The sequence below is a fragment of the Chelmon rostratus genome, chromosome 8 (genome assembly GCF_017976325.1).
Source record: "Chelmon rostratus isolate fCheRos1 chromosome 8, fCheRos1.pri, whole genome shotgun sequence".
NCBI lineage: Eukaryota > Metazoa > Chordata > Actinopteri > Chaetodontiformes > Chaetodontidae > Chelmon > Chelmon rostratus.
The window spans coordinates 14,777,334-14,800,143 of record NC_055665.1 but is presented as its reverse complement, the minus strand read 5'-3'; the positions used below and the strand labels follow the sequence as shown (position 1 = coordinate 14,800,143).

The window sequence follows — 22,810 nt, the reverse complement described above, 5'->3', positions numbered from 1 at the left end:
GTGAGAGGAAGACAGAGAAGAGGAAGACGACGGGAGAGAGAGAGAGGGAGACTCTCAGACGAACACCTACGTTAAAATTGACAAATCACCTCAGAATTTGCCGGAGCTTTCTCAGTCTGCTCGGGAGTCACACCGACTCCCACACCTAAACAAATCAACATTTAAACACAGATAGGCACATATGGCTGTCGCCCACGACGAACATGGTTGGAGCTCTGACCCTAATTGCTCTCCCTCTGTTTGTTAGCGCGCCTGATGCTGACCAGATTTTAACGACGCTTCGGGGAAAGAGCTCGCTGCTTATTTGTGCCATTTTTTAAAGAAAAATAACTGCAAACGGCACTGATGTGCTTTCAGATTAACCTTGGAAATGATGCATCTCATTAGTGTGTCAGAGCATTTGCACTGACATACGAACGGAAAGTGTTTGTCACAGGCCGGCTGTTTGGAGGGGCGTACGGCGAACGGCTGCCTTGTTGGTAGCTGCCTCACCTTAAAAAGATGTACTGCTGCAGTGCTCCATGAGATACTTCACTTGTCCAAATTCGTAAGCAGTTATATTACAAAGTTATTCCCAATAAAACTCATTAGAATACTTTGTCGCCCATCAAGTAAATAAAGGACACGAACACTCAAAAGGGAGCACACAACAAATGAGAGTATGTTTCATGCATTTGTTTGGTTCGGCATCTCTGAATTTGGTCTCTTTCTCCAAACACATGGACCCTCAGTTTGAGTTGTATGAAATGCTTCTTGGGTGTCATGTTCCGAAAAACGGGAGAAAAGATCGCTGACAACGGTGTTTCCTTATTGACGTCTCTATGTAGAATAAGAAAGATAACTTAAAGGACTGGTGGATTGCAGTACAGGTCTGGAAGCAGCGGTAACACTTAGTTAGTTACATGTGGTTACTACCGAGTACTGATATGAGTAATTAGTAACACTATTACTGCTCTAACAATGACTTTGAAAACATGGCACTGCCACACGGCTCAGGCGGTATGACGGTGCATACCATCACTGTTTCCACAGAGGGAGCTCTACCTCCGTGTTCACACCCTGTCATCCACAGCGTATGCACCGCCACGCTGCTACACCGCCAGCAAGCCGGTGTGTTGATGTGTGTAGCTGCTCTCTCTTTTCCGCTTGCCTCTATACTGCTTTCCGCTCTTCAGCTGATATTGAGGATATGTCCAAATACATAGAGTATTGATTTCAACACGTAAACGGATGAGTCTGACCGAGCGCCACCCCTCACCTGAACCAAACAGTGTTTCCAGGAAGTGAGAACGCGTCTGACACGGACAAATGTGCGAAAGGGCAACTCCGGACAATTGTGTTGGATTTTTAGACGTTTTGTCAAATATCTTGTTAAAGGAGCCACTTTTCACCTCTCCTTTTGAAAAAAAATGTAACCATCGCTTATCCTATAATATCTGCAAACAGCTGACATTGCTCCTCCTCCTACCTGCCTAACTGACCAGAGGTTTGACTGTTATGGATACACACAAACACAGTATTGGTACAATACCCGATACCGGTAACAGCATCAGCGCATCCCTCATGAGAGGTTACACCGTGGACATCCGCAACTATAGGCCGTTTCCAGTTTACCCAACACGCATTATTTTGGACTGCTGCAAGAAACCAGAGCATTAAAAGGGAAAAACAACAGCATTGGTAAATACGCAATCAATTGTTGAATTGTTTAATTTTTAAGAAATCACTGCTGAATTCTGTTTTTTTTACCACATGAAAATCAATCAATTCAACAATTCAGTAATTTATATTTTAAAAAAAGCTTCTCTTCTCCAACTTCTCAAATACCAGAAGTTTTGCTGCTTCCTACTTCACATCACTGTAAACTGAATATCTGAACGTTTCATTTTAAAATCAATTTGAGGACGTCGCCTTGGGCTCTGAGGAACTGTGACGGCCATTTTTCACAATTTTCCCTACACCTGATAGACTAAACAATTAATCTAAAAAGTAATCGAAAGGCTGATCAATAATGGAAATGGCCTTGTGCGTTCCTGAGCAACACCTTTCCTTCTGTGGCAACCTGCACATGTTCACTCAGAAATCAGCTCTCTCTAATTTCAAGGAGAATTTCTCTGGGGTTCGTCCGTCTGTGAATCAGCAGATCTGAAGTCATACTGACGAGAGAAAGGGAAAGAGAGAGAGAGCTCCCCCTCTCCTCTTAATAAGCCTGATGTGTACTTTCTGTTTATTCCGTCTCAGCCCAAATTGCTTCTAGGTGCGGCTTGTTGGAAAAGTAATTCTGCTCCACCATATTTAATTGTTTCATTGTGTCATTACTTCATGTTGCCGGAGCATTAACGCGCCGTGCATTCCACTATGCCTATTAAACTGTAATGGCTCTACAAAGCAATATACGTCGTGATCCGACGTACACACGCGCGCACACAAACACTGCCAAACGTACACACACTATTAAGTGCCAATGGTGCCGGAGAGTGATATGAGGCAATATTGCGGGCGAGCAATCTGATGAAGTGTGCAGAAACAATCATTAGCCGAGTCCTCGTCCCTGTTCAGTTTAGCACACACTTAACATCTTAACGAAGGAGCCGCGTTGCTTTCTGCCACGGATTATAATCGCTCGCCGAAAACACCATCAGAATTCTAACCTGCGCGCGCTTCTTCGCTGATTTCTCCACCGTGAAACGCGAACGCGCCAAGACGCTGTGGAGCGAAGTGCATACATTACGCGCGAGTGCGAGCTGGCGGGGGCGAGTCTTAAATGTTTCCGAGAGCGTGAGAGGAAGTAATAAGATGAGTGGAGTGCGTTTGTCTGCTGAGAGAGGGATGATGGATTGTTGAGGAGAGGCAGGTGAAGCTGAATATCTCCCTACAGCGCCGGTCATAAAGCAAGAGAGCAGCATCCTCTCCAACAACACAATGAGATCAAATAACCTCCAGTGCCTCTGAGCACAGGCGCGCACGCACACACACACGCACGCGTTGACACACACACTCAGAGGTGAAAGCAACATCAGTGGATGGCACTGATATTCTGGCTTCGCTCTGTTTTAAAACATCCATCATATTCTTGAGCAGAAACAGAGGCAATGAAAGTATAAAGGCGAGCACTCTTTGACACCCCCACCCCTTCCCCGTCTCTCGCAAAAACACATACACACGCACGCAGATAAGTACACAGCAGCCGGTGAAGTACGCGGGTGAGAGGAGGCGAAGTACGATGAACAAGCGGGAGAGGAGGTTGAAGTAGAAGAACAAATCCGAGCAGGAAGGAGAGGGAGGGAAGCAAACCAGAGTGCTCCATTGGAAGGAGGGTCACTGATGGGAGAGACTCTCAGGGCTCAGAGGGGGATTAAGACCCAGGGTGTGTGTGTGTGTGTGTGTGTGTGAAAAAGAGAGAGAGAAAGAAGGAATGGCATCAATCTTGCTGAATCTGATCGTTACTTTTTTTTTCATAACAATAAACCTGTGAGCGAGGCACTTTACGATCAGCATCTGTCACAAAGCCTTGACACCGCCACAGTCCCGCTCCCTCTCTGTCCCTGGCAGTCATTAACAGGCCTCTCTGACTTCTCGCTTTGCCGCGTTATTGTGTGCGCGCCCTTGTTTGTGTGTGTCTGTCCACATGTGAGACTCCCCATTGCTTGACAATGTGTGTGGAATTTCACGGTTTAATCGGTCGGGGACCGGAACACACGGCAAACAAAGCAATCCACACAACAACGCGCACGCGCGGCTTACAGGGCGCACACGCAGCATGCTGCGCACGCGCGCACACACACGCATGCACGCAAGCACACACTTAATGAGCGTTCTGGTGAGATGTAGTCCTCTTTGAGATTCTGCACTTTGCCCTCTTCTGCAGATGGCCAATTGCATGATCAGACGTGGCCCGCTACACTACGGCCACACACGAAACGCTGCATATTCAAACGCTCCCTTCCTGGAAAACTCACACACACACACACACAAGTACAGAATCATACGCTGCCAGATCATAAAAACATCCACCAGCATGGTCTCAGGGGGTAGTTTAGGATTAGGGTGTGCGGTGCTAAAAACAGCCGAAAACATGCTCACATTGTTATGGAAATTAATTAATCTAACACTGGAGCAAATGCCAAAAAAACAGTTACTTAAATTGCAAAAAAAAAAAAAAAGTGTGTACATGCACACACACACATATACAGAGTGAGAGATATGCATATGAATGGCATGCGAGGGATCTGTCCCAGAGCTTGGTTGTGCCTATCAAAGGCTCGTCTCTCCCAGAGACCAGTCGAGGCCCAGTCTTACACACTTAGCATTAGAATACATCAATGGCACAGGAATGGAGGCACGCAGGCTTTCATACTCCGAAAACCCACCTTCAGCCTCTATCTTCCCCTTTTCACTCCCTCTTTGGTCCATCCCAGCCCTCCACCCCCACTGTTAGCTCCCTCCTATTATCTCCTGCTCCTCTCATTCACCCCCCCCCACCCCTCCTCACCATCTCCTTCTCCGTCTTAAGACTCCCCCCTCCTCTCCAGAAGGAAGCCTTTTTAACCGTGACAAGAACTCAGAGCTGCATGGACCGTGACCACATAGCCATACAACACCAGATAGGGTGTGTGTGTGTGTGTGTGTGTGACTGACATACAATAATCATAGTTATGCCTGCCACTGCTCAGTCACCCTCAGTGTTTGAACAGGCTGCTTCAGATCCTGTTTAGCTCTGTGGGACTCGCAGTCTGGCCATCAGCATTCACCCCAACACTTCACTGACTAACTGACAAACTCCACTTAATGGAATCAAACTTGGCCCATCAAACGTGTGTCAGTGCATGTATTTGTGTGTGTGTGTGTTTGTGTGTGTGCGTGCGCCCCGTCACTTGTCTGTCGATACCCAGAGACAGCCTTCATCCAGAGAATAGGAGAGAGAGAGGTGAGAAAAAACAAGCCAGCTCTCCGTTCCTCTCTAATTACAAATGACAAACCTGCTACCAAGAGTCGGTCTGGCACCTGACGACGCATGATAACCTCTCAGCTCTCTGCCGATACTCAGTGACAGACTGGAGGCTATCGGCGTGTGTGTGTGTGTGTGTGTGTGAGCATGCTGACTGACAGATTAAAACAGGAACAACAAAATCAAACAGCGTGCTGCCCTACAGCTCTGATTTCCAATGACAAAGCAAGAAGTCCACGGCCAATATCTCACCTGTCTTCCTCATCTTCCTCTCTTCATTGCCCTTTTAGTTTCCCATCCTTTACTTTCTGCCATCGATCTTCTCCTTCCTTCCTTCCTTCCTCCTCCTCTTCCTCTTCCTCCATCTCATTCGCCGTTCCCTCTGCATCATTTAAAAAGCAGCTGTTCTTCTCCAGATCTTCCATTTCCTCCCCACAGTGTAATAACGAGGTTACCGCTGCATTGTGGCTTGTACTCTTACTGGATAATACTATCTCTAATTGCTTTGTAATGATATCAAAGGCCATCTACTGTGTGAGAGTCGTGTGATATAATATCTCCACAGCACAGGGAGGGCGTAACCTGTTCTCACACCACACTCTCTTCTCCCACGCGCCCTCGACGCTGCTGTTCTTCGGGTTTCTATTTGAGAGAAGTTGTGCGAGCTTGTGGAGGATAGAACCAGAGGAGGTATGATACCTGAGCACTGAGACAAAACATAACACCACCACCAGGTCCATGTAGTAGCTTAGCGGTAGCAGGTGGATCGGAAGCTTACAAAAATATCATGGGCCTGACCAGCAGGAGTCGGTTATGAGTTCAAACTTTTTGCATCACAAATCAAAAACAGGATGGAGCACGCGAGCCGGTTCTTACGCAAAGATGAGCTGTTATTAAAAATGTGTATATTCTATCTGCCAGGTGTAGCTGCGAAAACTCTACTATATTTCTGCATATATGTTCATATGGATAAAGAAAATTGAAGTTGAATATACTGTTTGGACTCCTAAAATTGTTTATTTTTTATTTTAAGTTATGTTACAGCTTGTCATGCTACAGTGACTTCCTGTTTACAGTGTTGATTGCTTTCGATTGGACAGAGCGACAGAGGTTCCTTGAACTCAACTCACCCATTACTTAACTATGAACTGGCCATGATTGCTTACATTTTACTGGTGCAACCCAAATCAGTATAAATCACCAGCATGAAACTATCTAGTAGTTATTAAGAACTTATGAAAGATTCAATGCACAAACTTGATAATGGATTTGCGAACAGCTTGCACAGCCCGGTCCAGGAGGAGTTGAAGACCTTCGATCTCCCATTTTTCTGAGCACTTGAAGGATTCATCGTCCACGTTGAGTTCATTCTGAACCTCGGAAACAGTTGAGAAAATAATCTTAACACAAGGTCAATTTAGGAGCTGCGCTCGAGAGTTCAGGCATATCGCATGATTTTTATCAGTAAATGTCCAGCTGTCATGAAATTGCAGATGTTAAGATTTCTGTTTTTTTCTTTTCCAAACGCCTCACACAAACTCAAATGTCGCCAAGCAGCTGCAGAGGAACTTGGCTTTAAATGAAAAGCCAAAAATTGGCAAAATTATCATTCGATTTCTGCCCCTGTGGACCAATATACTTGAGAAGAACTAAAAAGTGTGAAAAATAAAGAGAGAGCAGAGAGATGAAGGCAGAGAGACTTATATATACACACACAGGCACCAGCCTGAATGCACCGCCAGACATGGGTCCACGCTGCAGGAGTGAGCTTACACTTCTTCCCATTCACACTTAGCACTGAGTTAGCATTGACTCCCCGCTGAATGGCCTCGTGAAGGCACAGGGCGATGCTAACCGGGAGGCGCTATCGCTAGCCGCCCTGCTCCTTGGCGGAATAGCCCGGGCGGCATTGATATGCTAATGTCAGGGACGTTTCAGGGCCAAAGCTTGGGACCGTGGGCGCTCTGTGATCCTCCAAGCCCAAAAAGGACAGATCTCCAGGGCATTGTGATTTCCCCAGTCAAGGCCCTGAGTGATCAGGATAAGCCCGTCCATGCTGCTTTAGTGCTGTCACTCAGCCGCTATTGTGGTCATGTGAACGGCCATTTTCATCACAATTGACCTCGGTTTTGGCAGTACTGTTCTGCAGGGCCCTCCTTTCTCTATTCTTCGGTGCCCTCCCCTCCTTCCCCTTCGCCCTCCATCAATGATTTTTTTCCCTCTCTGTCTGGTCTTTCTTGTTGTGTGCTCTCTGGGTCTCTTTTCTCTCTCCAGCAACAACAGAGGCCAACAGATATGGCTGGCGTAGAGTTAAACTGGTCTCTATGCTTATCCACTCCCATCTCTGCAGCCCCGTCCGCTGTAAGAGGACGGTGTCATGGAGCCTTTGATTATCTGGACTGATACTGTAGAAAATTGCAACGCGTGATGCAACACATATGCTGGGATGTACTGTTCACCTCAAGGGGGAAAAGCACTCAGCGTTTGTGGTGTGAGCGACAATTTACAACACACACAGCGAGTGGGCGGATGGGTGTCATCATTCTGTTTTATTCAATCACGGTTTGGCAAACATAGGGGTGTATGGTGTGTGTTTTCCTGTATGTTTATGTGTGGAGGAGTGCGTGTGTGTGTGTGTTATCTCTTTTGTGCACTTTATTTGATCAGGCCTGGAAGAAAATAACAACGTACTCCCTTGAGGAATCTGTGGGAGGTAATGACAGAGATTGTCCCCGTGAAACAAGTTTTCCCTGTGTGTGTGTGTGTTACAGAAAAACTGCATGTGTGTGTGTGTGTGTGCATGTATGGAAGTGGGAAAACAGAGGGGAAAATGGAAAGAGAGGTAGAGGAGGTGGAGAATGAAGCGTATGCATATGTATGGGTCTAATACATGTGGGTGATGTGTGTGGGTGGTATGCTTGTAGGCTGTGGGGCATTAAGAAGCCTTCGTTCTCGCTTTCTTTCTGCACTCCACACACACACACACACACACACACACACACACATAAATGCACATACTAGGATGGGAGGAGAGTTTGCCTGGCTGCGAAGAACTCTGCTCCATCAACACAACACATCCTATTTCGCAACATCTCCTCCCACATCTCCCTCTCCCCCTCCACCACCTTTATTTCTCTCTCTCACGGGAAGTGACACAGAATTCTTTTTAACTGCAGAACATTCATTACAACAACCCTGCAACCCCCACATCCTCCATGCACCACCCCTCCACCCGCTATCCTCCAACCCTCTCTTTCTCCCTCCCTATAATGCAAGTGAAATAAAGACAGCGTACGTATCCAGCTCCAGCAGCCGCCCTGGACTTTACGCTTTCATTAAAAAACACGATAGCCGAGCAGGAGAGAAGTTGGCTGGGAGAGATAGTAAACACTCATTCATATGCGGTCTTACTACAGCAGTGCTAGCACATTCCTGTGCCTCAAAGCGTAGGAACGGAGAGCAGAGCCTACAGACAGCGTGGGTGTTATTAGCACTGAGGCCAGCAAGCATCAGCTAGCTCTCAGCCCTCGTCATTCTATCTCCCTCCATTGACTCTGTTCAGCGTACACACACACACACACACACGTATACAAAAAAAAGATGCAGCTGTAAGTGCATAAAAAAATACAACTTAATTGCACACCAAGGGTCAAAAACATGGAGGTATACATGAAATCATGCACACAGACAGAGACGCTCACACACGCACGCATACATTACACCTCACAGATACTGTTGGGTGAATAGACAATACTATATACTGCGAGTCAATAGGAATTTGTCAATTGCCATTGCAGCAATGTTGCAAATCAATGTCTACTGCTTTATGGAAGTATTGGATTTTTGCATGGCTGTGATAAAGTGCTTGGATTTGTCAGCTATTTAATTCCGTGGATATGGCAAAAACAGATTTCTCATTATGTTATTTCATCTATATCTGGTTCATCACTACAATTTCCAGCAGGTAACAGTAACTGTAAAGTTCTTGCACACTGGAAAATTGTATCGGCAGAAGCATCTTTGCCAAAACCCCAAAATCCTGCACACCGTTGATCCCTTGAACTGACTTTACTAACGATGTTTGGACTGAGGGTCCGATGACTAAAACGTCTTTAATAAAGTGAGCAGAAGTGATCTTGTGTTTTCCATCACAATTTCCATGGTGATGCCTTTATATATATTTTGAACATCTGTCCAGCCATCCAAAATCAAAAGATATTCCATTTGAAATGATTTAAAACGGACCAGATTCTCACGTTTGGGAGGCCTCTGTTTGCCATTTTAGCTTTAACAACTTAAATAATACATCCCTTTACTGCAATAGCTGTTGACAAATTTTTTATCGATTGACTAATCTATGAATTCACTTATTGTTTCAACTTACCACATACAGAATATCACAATATAAGATCTTCTCCATATCATCCACTTCTACTCAGAGCAAGCTGAAACAAATGAATATTTTTTCCTTTGCTATTCAACATTCAATAATATAAACCTCAGAGAAGCACTTGAACCAATGAATATTAGTCATGTTGCTCATAATGATTATAAAAATCATTGGCAGTCAATTCGCTGTACACGTATACATTTGTCAAATCATTGTTTCAGACCTCGCTCACACACAGAAGCTACACAAAGCCATATAAATGCCTTAAAAAGCTCTGAAGAGCTGCAGCATCGTATTGGCATTCAGCACATCACACAAACTGGTCAAGATGTGAAGCCAAGAACAGGAATCCCTCACGAAGAATAATGCACACACACACACACCTACACATGCTGAGAGCTCATTGTCTGATCTGAAGAGAGACTCGAGAGTAGCACAGTGATGCAGAGGAGGACAACGAGGAGGAGAAGAAGAAGAAGTGATGCCGAGGCGCCGAGCCAACGGGAGAGACGGAGAGGCAGAGGGAGGAAGGGGAGGGCAGAGCAGCAGCTACGCGGCGAGCGAGAGGAGGAACAGGCTGAAACATTCAGGAGAGGAGTGCAGCGTCTGTAGGACGCCATCGATCCGACACTGACAGAAATAGACAGCCAGACCAGAACCAACAGAGGCACTCGAAGACACACTGACACACAGCAGTGCTGCTGACCATACACACATCTGAACAGCAAGAGCTATTCATACATGAACAAGCAAAACAGACTCTTCATCCACAACCCAGCAGTCATGAGAACACACACACACACACACACACACACACTGAACATTAAAAGAACAAAATTAAAATAGGCACATTTTCAAAGTAGTTTTAAGGAATTTTCGCATTTTTGTTCACCGCGCAGCTTCGTTCTGTGCAACAGTCAAAGACGTCACGTAAGGGGAATTTGGCATATTTAAATTACATTCATGTTCCTATTTTCTTTACGGTTCCTGCACACTGCAAAATTGCATCGCGCACAGTTTCCAGTTATTTCCAGTTTAGCTGTTTAAGGCTGAACTTACTGGGACTTATATTTCCGTTGACATAAATGTGTGCACTTAGGTAAATGCACAGACATAAAACCCCCAGCTGGGACTATAAAGACAGAAAGTAACTTCTCCAGTCTTTTAAATGAGCCAATGATTTGCGAGCCCTCTCCCCATCCGGCACGAAGCTTCCTGCAGCAAACAGACCTCGTGTAAGTGAACGTGCGTCGTTTTACAGAATCCATTTTTTATCTTGCTTCAAATGGGAGCTGCGCATTAGGAATAGAACAAAATCTGATTCAGACACACAAAATAACGCAGCGCTGGCTGATGTGGCTGAAATAAAAGCATGTAATATGTAACATTCTGTACTATGTATGTATTATATTATTTTTCTGACATTGATCTACTGTATACCACAATATAGAAAATATTCAAAGTGGCGTTCAGTGCAAGTACTGTATGCATTACATCAGACAAAACTGTTACTATATGTAAAATAAAAACTTAAATAACTGATTTTGTTTTTAATAGCAATTTTCTTGATTACTTTTAACAGATTTACAGGATATGATCATCAGAGCTGAAGCAATTATCAAAAAATAATTGCCAGCAACTCTGATAATCAATATATTGGTACATAGAGTCATTTATCAAGCATTCTCTGGTTCCAGCCACTCACATTCATAGAAACACAGCTTCTCTCTGTTTATGTCTTTGCAAACTGGATCATTTTTGAGCAATATAAGCAACTTGGTGACGTCACCTTCGGCTCTGGGATGTTGTCATGCAATTTTCACTATTTTCTGACATTTTATAGACTGCACAATTGATCAAGTCATTGAAAAAACAATCTGTAGATTAATTGCAGCACTGATAATTTACAATATAATTACACTGAAAGTCGATATGCTATGTGAGGATTTTGAATGATCGCCCACACTGATCGGGCTGTGCGATAATATCAAAATGTCATATCTCGATACAGGTCGTTTCACATCCAGATGATCGGACACATATCACAATATACTTCACTTTCTGTAAATTCAAATTCTCATATGAAACGATCACATAGAAAGCCTCTTTCTTATTACATTTTGAATTATATACTCGACAAATTAAAAGTACTTACTCAGGATTATTTTCCTACTTTTAGTTCAAACCGCTGTGCAAATTTTCAGTTAAGCTTGTTTAACATTATTCTTGCGTTGGTGGTCAAAGAGGTTTGTGGTGTTTGAGTCTGTCGTGGGGACTGGTCTGCGGCATAATCTGTACAGTTTTCTGCGTCACAAGTTTCGACACACGAAAGAAGCAACCCCTCTTTTGGGTGCGAGCTCCTCGTTTCGTCCTGGCTGGTCGGAGGCCTTCTCCTGTTCAGAACGAACCTGCACGCTCACTCTCCTCCAAGTTTCCTTCATGCAAGTTTCCCGCCTGCATCCAACTGAATATAACCATTTCAGCACCGTGCTCATACATGAACTTTCTGCCACTGGTTTTTGAATATGCTATGACCGGTTGACTGACTGGTTTCCACTGACACATCCCACTGGTTGACAGTCAGTTTTACTGCCTGGCTGCTGTTGCCATCAGGAGCAGAGTGCTTGTGTAGCGAACGTTTCTGCCTCTCTCCCTGGCCTGGCTGGGACTGATTAAAGCCTTCTGCTGAAACAAGGTCATAATTCACTTAGCCATTTCCCAATTTCCGCATAATTACCCTCCTGCTTCACTAACACTAACGCGCGCGAACACACTCGCACCCACACACACACTTGCGCCGACAAACACATTTCCTCTCTGATTTGTGTCATTACTGAGAGGAGAGTGGTTAAAAGGTTTCAGAGTTGGCCTCTTAGTGACAGCTTAAATGGATAAAACCTCAATTAAAGACTCTCTCCCTCACTGCCGCGCTCTCTCTCTGGATGGAATAAGCATAATTCTGTGTCCTCTGCAGTTTGTCGGAGTGAGGACCCAGACTTGCCTTTTCTGTCTCCCTGCCTGCTAAATCAAACCGTCATAATCAAGACTTTCTCATATCTCCCCGTAATTGTTTCTGCTGAAAACCCGCTAGAGCGAAGCTGCATTCAGAATAAAACCGAATAAAACCTTCCTGCACACTCGCAGTCAAGATCAGAAGCTTGTCTTGATGAAGCAGTAACAATATTCATAATCACAGCTCAACAATGAGTGTCACTTCTGCCCAGTGAGCAGTGACAATGGACACTTCTCCTGCCAAAGCAGTGGCTCTCCTCCCAGCTGCTCCTGGCCGGCGACAGTTGATTCCTGGTGTGTGTGTGTGAGTCTTTGATGAAAACAGCTGCATTTTCAAGTGCGACTGTATTGTCTTTATGTGGAGGATTCCTAATTGTCATGTCAGTAGAGTTTATTAACGCTAGACTGCTTTGCTCTGTTGTGATCAGGCTCAGCATATGGCCTCAGACTGCCACTATGCTGCTACCATTAGCCACATCACAAATGCACCATATGAGCATCTGGTGTGTGTGTGTGTGTGTTTGTGTGTGTGTGTGTGTGTGTGTGTGTGCGTGGGTGCGTGTATATGTGTGTGTGTGCACGCAAGAGCTGACAGTCTACATTATTAGTACCCCCAAAGCCCCAAGAGCGCTGGCGAGGAGTAGAGTAGACATCACATAGAGAATACACACACACACACACACACACACACACACACAGAGATACATAAAGCGCTTTGAAACAGCTTGTAAACATCACAGCCTTGTTATTAGCACCTGATTACACTGCTGGAGCTTAGGCGTCGGCTCAGAGAATAATGTTAATATCAGCAACAACATCGAATGTGTGTGTCTGAGCGTGTGTGTGTGAGTGTTTATGCGCACTGCCTCCAGCCCATCGCTGTGGGATTTGTTCTCTGTGGACAATTTGTTCAAATTTAACACATGGGTGGGAAAGATAACTTCCTGTTTCGCCCCACATTTTGCCTAAAATCTACAGATAACGAGGGAAGACGGTCATTCAATAATTTGGCTGTCAAGAAAAAAAAAAAGCAATTCATCCGCCTCAGACAGCACCGTTCTAACTTAAATCAGCACGAACGCTGCGTGACTCTGACACGGCTCCTCTTGTTATTGCAATGTGATTTCTGAGAATTCGGTTTTGGGATCCAAGCTGTCCTCAAAAGATCTTTTAAGTGTCACTGTTCTGTCACTATTTCATTTAATTTGTGAGCTCTACAATTACCCATCAGGCACTGTCCGCAGAATACCTCAAGCCTATGCAGACGAGTGAACACCAAACATCTTGAAATCGCAGACGGAAAAGCCAAATGTTGATGCGTTTGACTTTGTGAGAACCCCCGTGTGTCTAAATGCAAACAGAAGTCAATGTAAAGTGGATCTGGTTCGTTAGCCAGCGACGATATGGTCCCACAAAGGTACGCGATGTACATCTGTTAAGCCACGTTTCCACCCAAAGCAACTAACCCCCGAGCAGGCACTTTTTGGTGGGTAAAACAATGTCCTCACAACTTAATCTAGACCCTGGTCTCTGCAGTGGAAACACACTGAGTTCCTCCATAGGTGACTACTCCCTGGGGAAAGTTATTGTGGTGGAGAAGCAGCTTTTGGGGTACAATCATTCATAGCGGCTCATTCATATTCTGAGTGAATGGCAGGAGTGAACAGCGGACAGGTAGCCTGTTTATCAAAAGGCTAAAACGCACTCTCTCAAAAGAGGTGATGCCTCATAAATCACGTCAAAAAAGGCAAGCTTGACATTTTGAGAGTACAGAGAGGTGGTTGAGAAGCTTGATTATACAGAGGGGACAGCTGTAGAGTGGAAGAACAGATTAAGGAACAGTATGGAGTAAATAAAAGATTGTATTTGTCACCTTTCCTGGACCAGAGCAGCGTCACTGTGACTCAAATACAAGAAGCAACTGCTGCTGCCAACAGCGAAGCGGCTGGTACAGTTCAGTTCGTGAATGTGGACAGTGGCGGGAGTGGAGAGGAGAATCTGCACCGCATTCGGAGCTCACCCCATTTTCACACCTGTGCACACCTGGCCAGAACGCAGGTGTGGCTGTCAGCTTGTCGGCTCGGGAAAGTTACAATAATTGGGCGACTCGGGCCCACCTTGTCCACACACCTGAGAGGAGCTTTTCATCATTTTCAGTCCGTCCAAACAGCACTTCTGAAGGAGCGTACAGTGGCCTCAACACAAAGAACGTCAAGAAGAGCAATCGCTCACACTCTGCGTCACACCTTCGGGTAACTTAGACTGTGTCCAATCTAACTAGTGGTATGTTGTTGGAAGCGGGTGTCAAACTGAAGCACAGGGGACTCCACACAAGAACCAAACATGGAAATATATGAGCAAACCAGTCCTAACTGGTGCAAAAGTCTCAGAGCAGAGATGCACTGAGATAGAGATATCCTTTTAGGCATAGAGATAAAACCATTTACCATCTTTTTTAACAGAGAAGTCATCCTGTCTGCTCCAGGATTTAGTTGAGCTGCAGCTACTCAAGGCTGCTAGGGGTCCCCATCAGGTGGCACGTGATATTATGAGCATGCGAGAGCACTTCAGCAGATGTGGAAATATTAAACATTTGATTTCAATCAACATAAGTCATTCTAAAAGACAAATACTAACTGGATTCAATAATGCAGATTTAGTGAGACTGATTTAGTCTGGGATCCAAACATGCCATTCATGCTTTATTAAAAAACAAAGAAATACAGCGATCACATGGGACACTGTGAATGTACTGTCTGAACCTCAAAGCTCCCACACCACACATTTCCCTGACATTAGATGAAAAAGCATTTGGCATAAATTTGTGGCTTTTGGGGATTTGTCAGTGTCATAAATCACATAAATCACAGGTCCAAACATTGATAAAGACACATTCTGAGTGAATACATACCACAATATCAACACATAGGGGTTCTGCATGCATTATCCTTCATGTTTTAGCCAAATGACACACAGACGTGTGCAGACCATAAAACAGGCCGCAGCAGCGTCAAAACATCACCTGCATGATTATTTCAACCAAAGCAATTTCACATTCTTCATTTCTGCGTCATGTTTATCAGTACAGGGAAAATACGTTTTGGCCTGTACTTGTTCATAAGTAGGTTGTCACAAAAGTCAACGCTTCTCATGCATAAACGACATCTGTTTGACACACCCGAATAGATTTCTGCCCACTCAAACAGATATTTTTGCATTTCTGTATTTATGTTTCTTCCTGTTAAAGTTTGTGTGAAAACGTGGACGAAATTGAGCATCGACTGAAAAGTCTGCATGCATGTTCAGTTCTTAGCTTGTGGATTCACCGCAGCCCACCACGCTACACCTCCGCCTCCCTGGAGGTTGACTACCAAAAATAAATTCTCAACCTGTGGGAAACACCGGCAGTGATGCTATTGTCCGTATTTTATTCCATATTTTCCTGCATCGACATCATCTAACCACCATCTGAAACGTCTTTCAACGGCTTTGCCTTGTTATGTTTGTTATTAACAGAACGCCTTAATCGTTCTCTGCGGTAGGAGCGTATTTAGTTGTAGAGAACCATTCAGAGCAATCCCTCGCAATGGCTGTGAAAGGCTTGATAAATAGAGTCTGCAAAGCGTCTGTGCAAACCACTGAGCAACCAGCACGGAATAAGCAGTCACTTAAATCAATACCAATCCTGGTCAGGCATTTATACCTATAAGAGCCTTACTTTGTGTCAGGCTTGATCAGAGTTGCTCAACTAGGTCTGACTCTCATATAAGATTGTTCTTGGCAGAACCGCATCCCTAAAATCCCTAAGAACCTGCATCCTTTGAGTCCAAACCATTACAGTGACCAGTTAGCATTTGATTCAAGGCTGGGCAAGCACGAACGCTGAACATCAATACTCCATTTTCACAGCAATGCTTCCGATTAGTCGATCATGTAAGCGCGACGGCGTTTGAGGAAATGAAAGAGCCAATCAAGAGATGCAGAAAAACAGGGTGGGTTCGATATTTCAGGCTTGTCTTTTTCTCAAGATCAATGAGTGTGTGTGTGTGTGTGTAGGATCTGGAGTGGCTTTGGTCAAAACCTCAGCGTATAAAAGGAGAGGGGAAGAGTGGTGAGAAGGAAAGCAAAGAAACGTGTGGGTGAGGCGAGGTGAGGGAAAACCAGACCTCAAAGAAAGGCAACACATTTTGTAGCTCTGGAGAGATTCAGTCCGAGTTCATTTGACAGATAAGGAGTCTCACAACAGTCACATTAAACCACACAGCTCCCAAAATACCAGCACCCCAGGAGTGCTTTCCCATCAGACAACTGGAGGACGAGAGAGGAACAGAGAGGTGGGAGCAGGCTCCTGAAATCTAGCTCATCCCCGAAGAGGTAAAAAAAAAAAAAAAATAGAGGACAAGAAAATAATTCATTTCTTTTCATTCCTTTCTTGTACATGTCCCTTATTGCTCGGCTCACCTACCAGACAATACCCGTCCAATCAGGAAAATGTATTTACTCCTACGCTCGCGCATAGAGAGCGAGCAACAGCGAGAGGGGGAGAGAGAGAGAGAAGACCACTGGATCTTATTATGCAAACAGTAGTCATCCATCACACAGGTGTTCCCTATTGCTTTTAATTAATGACGTCTATGTGCGAGCGTCTGCACGCCACACACACACTTTCACACCCACACAACACTACGCGAACCAGAATCCATTCACCTGTGCACGGCGAGGCCTTATTATTTGTTACTAATGAACAGTCTGATCGCCGTGTCTATATAGCTGTTACGATGATCACTGAGCCTGTGCGTGAGGTTCTCTTCGTGTGTGCGCATGCACGCACGCACACACACACACACACACACACATCGCAGTGGTGGCTGGCAGACGTGGTGGTAGAGCAAACGTGTATGATGGATGGGTTTTGCATATGTGCGAGCACACGCGCACACACACACACACACACACACAGCGGGCCGCGCTCCTTGTGATAGTGAGTGAGTAATACTCTCCTTTGTGCACATATTCATAAATGTAAATGTTGTTGTCCTAAGTGGGGCTGGGAGACAGATTGGTTTGTGTTGCTGTCAAGGGGATGGTTGATTGGCCTGCTTAATCCCCTCGTCTGCGTCTACGTTTCCCTCTCTCTCACACACAAACACACACACACACACACACACACACACACACACACACACACACAAAGTGGGCCTGTGCTATGGGGTCCACTGTGAGAATTCAGTGTGTGGATCAGGGCACTGGCCAAGCATTATTATCATTGTTATGATGACCCTCCTCCCGCTGCTCGATTATAATTCAACACAAAATCCATCTGTATTCTTCCTGACGTCCTCTCTCCTCTAACCAGTCCCACAGCATTTCCCTCTCGCTGTCTCTCTCTTCTCACATCCTTGCATTATTTCTCTCCCGCCCTGCGTGACGTGTCTCTGCACACTCTGACGAGCTGGATGAATATAAAACAAGTTCCACTTCAGCATCGATTATCACACACACGCATGTGCATTTATGTGAGAGGCGAGTTGTGCTTGCGATGGCTGGCTTCATTCCAGAGGCATGCGTTGAGGTGACATTGCAAACGCATGCAAACATATGCAAAAATGCTGTCTAGAAATGCTTGTGTGTTTGTTTATACGAAACCTAATCGCTTCCAAAATATAGCACTGATAAATTAAGAGATATCACCAGATATCTATTATGCAAACCAGTTAACCGCTGCGTTATTAGATTACACACATACACATGTAAAGTATATGCAGTCACACACTCGTCCGCACACACACACACACACTCACAGCGGTGGTTAATTGCCAGGTGGTGGAAGATAATGTGTGATTTAACGGACTGATGGATTTGTTTTTGTTTCGGTCACCCATCAATGAACAGAGACGTCTGTAACAGGGCAAACACACACATTCACTCGTTCTCACACACACACACACACACACACACACACACAACGCGCACCATTATACACACATTCATGCCCAGGGATATCAGTGACAAGTGACTGATAGGCAGTGGCAACAGCCTTTGTGCAAGACGCACACGCAGGAAATGATCCTTCTTCTCCAAGTTAAAAAAAAAAAAGTGCACAGCGAGGATGTGCGTGTGTTTGTGTGCACTCACATGCGAGCTAGCATGCGCACATGTGTGGTTCTAAGCACGTTTGTGCATGCGAGCATGTACGTGCGTATGTGAAGGAGTTAGTCCTTGGTAACGGTCTCAGCCTGTCTCTTGTGGTTGATGAGAGGCTCAGGGTCAGAAGCTGGCTGAGAAACTGCAGGGTCCTGAGGCTTTACAATGTGTTTACCACTCAAACTGACAGCTATACTACAGCTTATTATTGGCCTTCTAAACCTCCACACTGCACTGTGAGTTAGAGAAACTCCAGAGAGGCTGATTGCCAACGGCTAGAGACACGCCGGCCAACCCTACGAACGTTGGATGCTGTGGTGTTGAGTGCAGAGATTAAAATAAATGCAGGAAATGGGATCTGTGGCGTTGAAAAATGGCTCAGGAGTGTATGAAAGAGCAGATTAGACAGGTTATCCTGCGGTTTATCTGTCTTTTGTGTGCCACTGTCCATGGCCCGTTTGTGTCCTAATTCAATAGGCTGAATTGAAAAAGTCATCCCCACTCACCGCTCATACGCTGTCATTGTGTATGTGTGCACTGGGAAAGAGAGGGAGATGGGAAGATCAGGGATGAGGCAGGTCCGCCGAGATGCAGTGTTCTTTAATTAACCACAGTCTTTTATAAAAGACACACACACACTAAGACTCACACTGCAAGGGCTAAGGATATTCTGCCGCTGGGATGAAAAGCGTATTGGCAGTGAACGTGTGGAGAGAGAGGAGAGGCTGCGGGGCTCTGCAGTACTCAGGTCCTGGACAGTCAGGTTAAAGGTTAGGCTGCTGCAGACTGCTTTAGTCCTCCCACTGCTTGGTCTGAAAAATCAACTGCAGCTTTTTTTTTTAACCTAACAGCACACAGTCTGAACACACAGCAAAAAGCGGCTTACAAATTGCTTAATTAAGAATAAACCAAGGTTAAAACTGCTCGTGTTCCATCGAGCTGATTGTGCCAGGGTCACTTCTTCCCTTTCCCTTTATGCCTTTAAGCGCTTTTCCCACATTTTTATCTAAATCAACTTCTGTCTCTGATATGAAAACCGAAGGTGGAATTTCATTAGCATTTATTATCAAATTATTGCAGAGCAAAAAAAAAAAAAAGGTGGAGAAATTGAAAACGAGCACCCTCCACATCGAGAGCTGCAGAAAAATATCAGCTGAAATGCATTAGCGGCAAATGTGCACGCAAAATTAGTTTCTCTAAAATGCGCGGAAACAATTTTCTCACATTCAGGAAAACTAATATTGTTTACAGTATCGGACCACAACCAATAACCTTATGTTTTCCGCTCCTATTACTTTACGCAGTACTTCATGTATACTAATTCTGCTGTGAGGCATAAATTCACTTGCCTCTCACAGCTTTATTTCACGCTGTAAACTAAAATCATTGGCCTAGAAGTTATTGTCGGCGGACAGAATCATTGATCCTCCGCCTGCAAAAACAACAGTGTATTTCCTGAGTTTTCATATTGTTTACGTCTTTAATAAGTGCAGTCATAAAATGTGAGTTGCAGTACAGCTCATCTTAGGAGCCCAGTAAATTCTGCTGAAGAGGTAAATACCACAAGCTGAGATGTTCTGAGATGACGCCTGGTAGCTGAAATATAGCTTACACTTCACTGCAAGACGGAGAGCAAAAAGGAAGGTGTGTGTTCGTGTGTGACATGCGCTGTTGTGCACCTCCGAGGCCTAAAAATTTGGGATGATCATTTCAATATTTTGTGACATCCAGAAAAATCTAAATCCATGAGATCACACAACCTGGTGGTTTTCTCAGTGACATGAAATCCTGAAAAGCAGCCACTGTTTCATTCAAATCTGGCATTCAGCCCATTTCAGCTACATGTTTTAGACAGGAGAGGAAGCAGCAAATGAAAGGAGGATGCACAGATTAGGACATGTTGAAACGCGGCTAATACAACATAAACCTGGCCTACAGTGTGTTGCAGCAGACTGACGCTATATTCTTAAGGATCCAGCAGCAGAGCCATGGACTCGCAAGGACAGTATCAGAAAGGCAGCTTTCAAAAAGAGGGAGAGAGACATAGAAAGAAGCTTTTTCACTTGAATCGAGATAGAGGCAAGGAGCAAGGGATTAGGGGGATAACAAAAAGGCCAGCGGACTGAGTGTAAACAAGAAAGGGGGTTAGAGAGGGATAGAAGGAGAGAGCAAGTTGGAGAGGGAGCGAGAAGGAGAGATTGAATAGTGACACTGCTACAACACAATGGGGTCAGGATGAAGAAGTGCTCCTAATTGAACCAGATAGAGGAGAAGACAGAAAAAGAGGGAGAGAGGAAGAGGAAGGAGAGAGGATCACATGTGATTCTCCTCCTTTTCTCTCTGCTCCCCGACCATGCATGGCTGAAGGCAGGGGAGAGGGGAGAGGAGAGGAGGGAAGTCAGTGAATAAATAGTAATATGCAGCGACTGGCGCTGGACCGAGGCACACGAGCTAAACATGTCCGACCAGCCGTGCAAGCGAAGGTGTCCAAAAGATGGTCTGGAGCCACCTTGACTTGGCACAGTGGGGGTCTGACAGAGCGGTCTGAGACCCAAAAAATAGCAAAGAAGCATCAGAGGCCTGTTTAAATTGTTTTTTTGTTTGTTTGTTGTGGATCTAAATCATTTCTTCCACTTGAAAGAGAAAAAGATACAGACAAAGAGAGCATTAGAGAGCAAGAAACCAGTGATGGGCTGAAGGTGTGATGGTGTGAACCTGACAGCCCCGGGGTGCAAATCAGGACGTTTTCCCTCTCTTGACCAGGTGGAGAATGGAGAGATCACAAGAAATGGCACTCAGACACTGACAAACACGAGGAGCAGTGGGGGTCTTACTGTATGTTGGAGCTGTTCCAGTACACGGAGTGCCTGTTGGCTGACACCTGGAGCACGTCCGCCCAGGTGAGACTCGTTAGCACCCAGAGAGACAGCGCTGCCAGAGCCATGCTCCCGGCTCCTCGCTCGGCCCCCGTCCCTTCGGTCTCTCCGGCCACTCTCTCGGTCCCTTCACCCCACCACACAACGCGACTCAAACATCCCAGCAAAAGCCTAACAGACGGGAGAGGGGGAAAACAAAAGCTTCATGCATGCATACAAACGGACACGTTCAAAGACTGCAAGCTCTGCTTAATAACTGTTGTAAAACTCAAAGTCTATTGTGGTGTGCGTTCCCCCATAAACCAGTGCACTGCGAACCCCCTCCCTCCCTAACAAATCCTCGGGCTTCAAACAAGGGGGGTTTCTGGAAGTCCTTATGAGCGAGTCCCCCTTTATGACTGAGCTGCGCCCGGTGCTCTCTTCTCACCGGGAACTGCTGCTTCTGAGCCCGTCAGAGGAGTGTGGGAGGCCGGTATTGGGTCCAAGCGGGAGGTCGCTCTCCCTCCGGGCATGAAACGGTCCTGTCCGCCGGGAAAGAGTTGCGCGCCGCTGGCGTGAAAAGGCTTACAAGAGGAGCATTAAAGGTGGAGGGTGGAAAAAAGAAGGTAAAATATCATGAAGCAAGTCCTCTTCTTTTGTAAACTGTTCTTCTTATCTGCGTGCTGCTGCAGTTTCTTCTTCCTTCCGAGGATCCGGGAGATGCAGAGCACGCCGGGCCGCCGCGCTCTGTGATCGCAACAAACAATTCATGCAGCCACTTTCATTAGGTCTTCAGGACTCTATCCGACAACCATCGTTTACGGTGAGCAGCCTGCCCACCCGTCTCTCTCCTTCCCCTGTCTCTCCTCCTGCTCCTCTCTCTGCTTGGTAGGCAGCGCTCGTTCACTTTCTAACTCCTCCCCCTGCGAGCGACAAAAGCGCATTCCTCCAATATTGTGGCCGAGTCGCGGCGCATCAGGCATCACTGCGACTTCAAGTTTTTTTGTCAACTATTCGACCTCCAGTGTAAAAGTAGAAAGCTTAACCCCCCCTCCTCCTCTGTCAGATACGTCTCCAGCCACCATCTGCGGTCTATTTTCTAACACACACGCACACTTTTGCATTTTTATGACAAAGGCTAAAATACACCCATAGACTCACGCACACACACACAGATCCTCCTGGCTTGCATCCCCAGACACTGTAAGTCAGTCTAATACAGCACTATTATCATGTGCAATCCTCTTACGGCTGCAGCACATTAACAGGCGTGCTCGTGCACACGCACGCGCCTGTCCTCTCACGTTATCTCCATCCACCATAGAAAACATACCACGCTGCATGTCACGCCGCCCACGCGAGGCGTGTTCGCGGCGGTATTATAGTGGTTGGCTTTAAGTGGCGGGATCCCCTCAGCGACGTTTTTAAATGCAAAACGTATCAGAGCAATTAAGTTATAAC

The 22,810-nt window shown here is 45.6% G+C and overlaps 1 protein-coding gene across 1 annotated transcript in view; it reads right to left on the bottom strand.

The window, feature by feature from the left end:
* efna3b (ephrin-A3b) overlaps nt 1–22,061 on the bottom strand; it is a 54,832-nt gene extending 32,771 nt beyond the window's left edge. Inside the window, exons 1-2 of the mRNA XM_041942961.1 lie at nt 21,798–22,061; nt 21,329–21,541 (exon numbers count right to left, since the gene is read on the bottom strand). Of these exons, the coding sequence (XP_041798895.1) occupies nt 21,329–21,438 (110 nt within the window). The 5' untranslated portion in view covers nt 21,439–21,541; nt 21,798–22,061. The remainder of the gene's footprint in view (nt 1–21,328; nt 21,542–21,797) is intronic.
* Between the last annotated feature and the right edge of the window lie 749 nt (nt 22,062–22,810).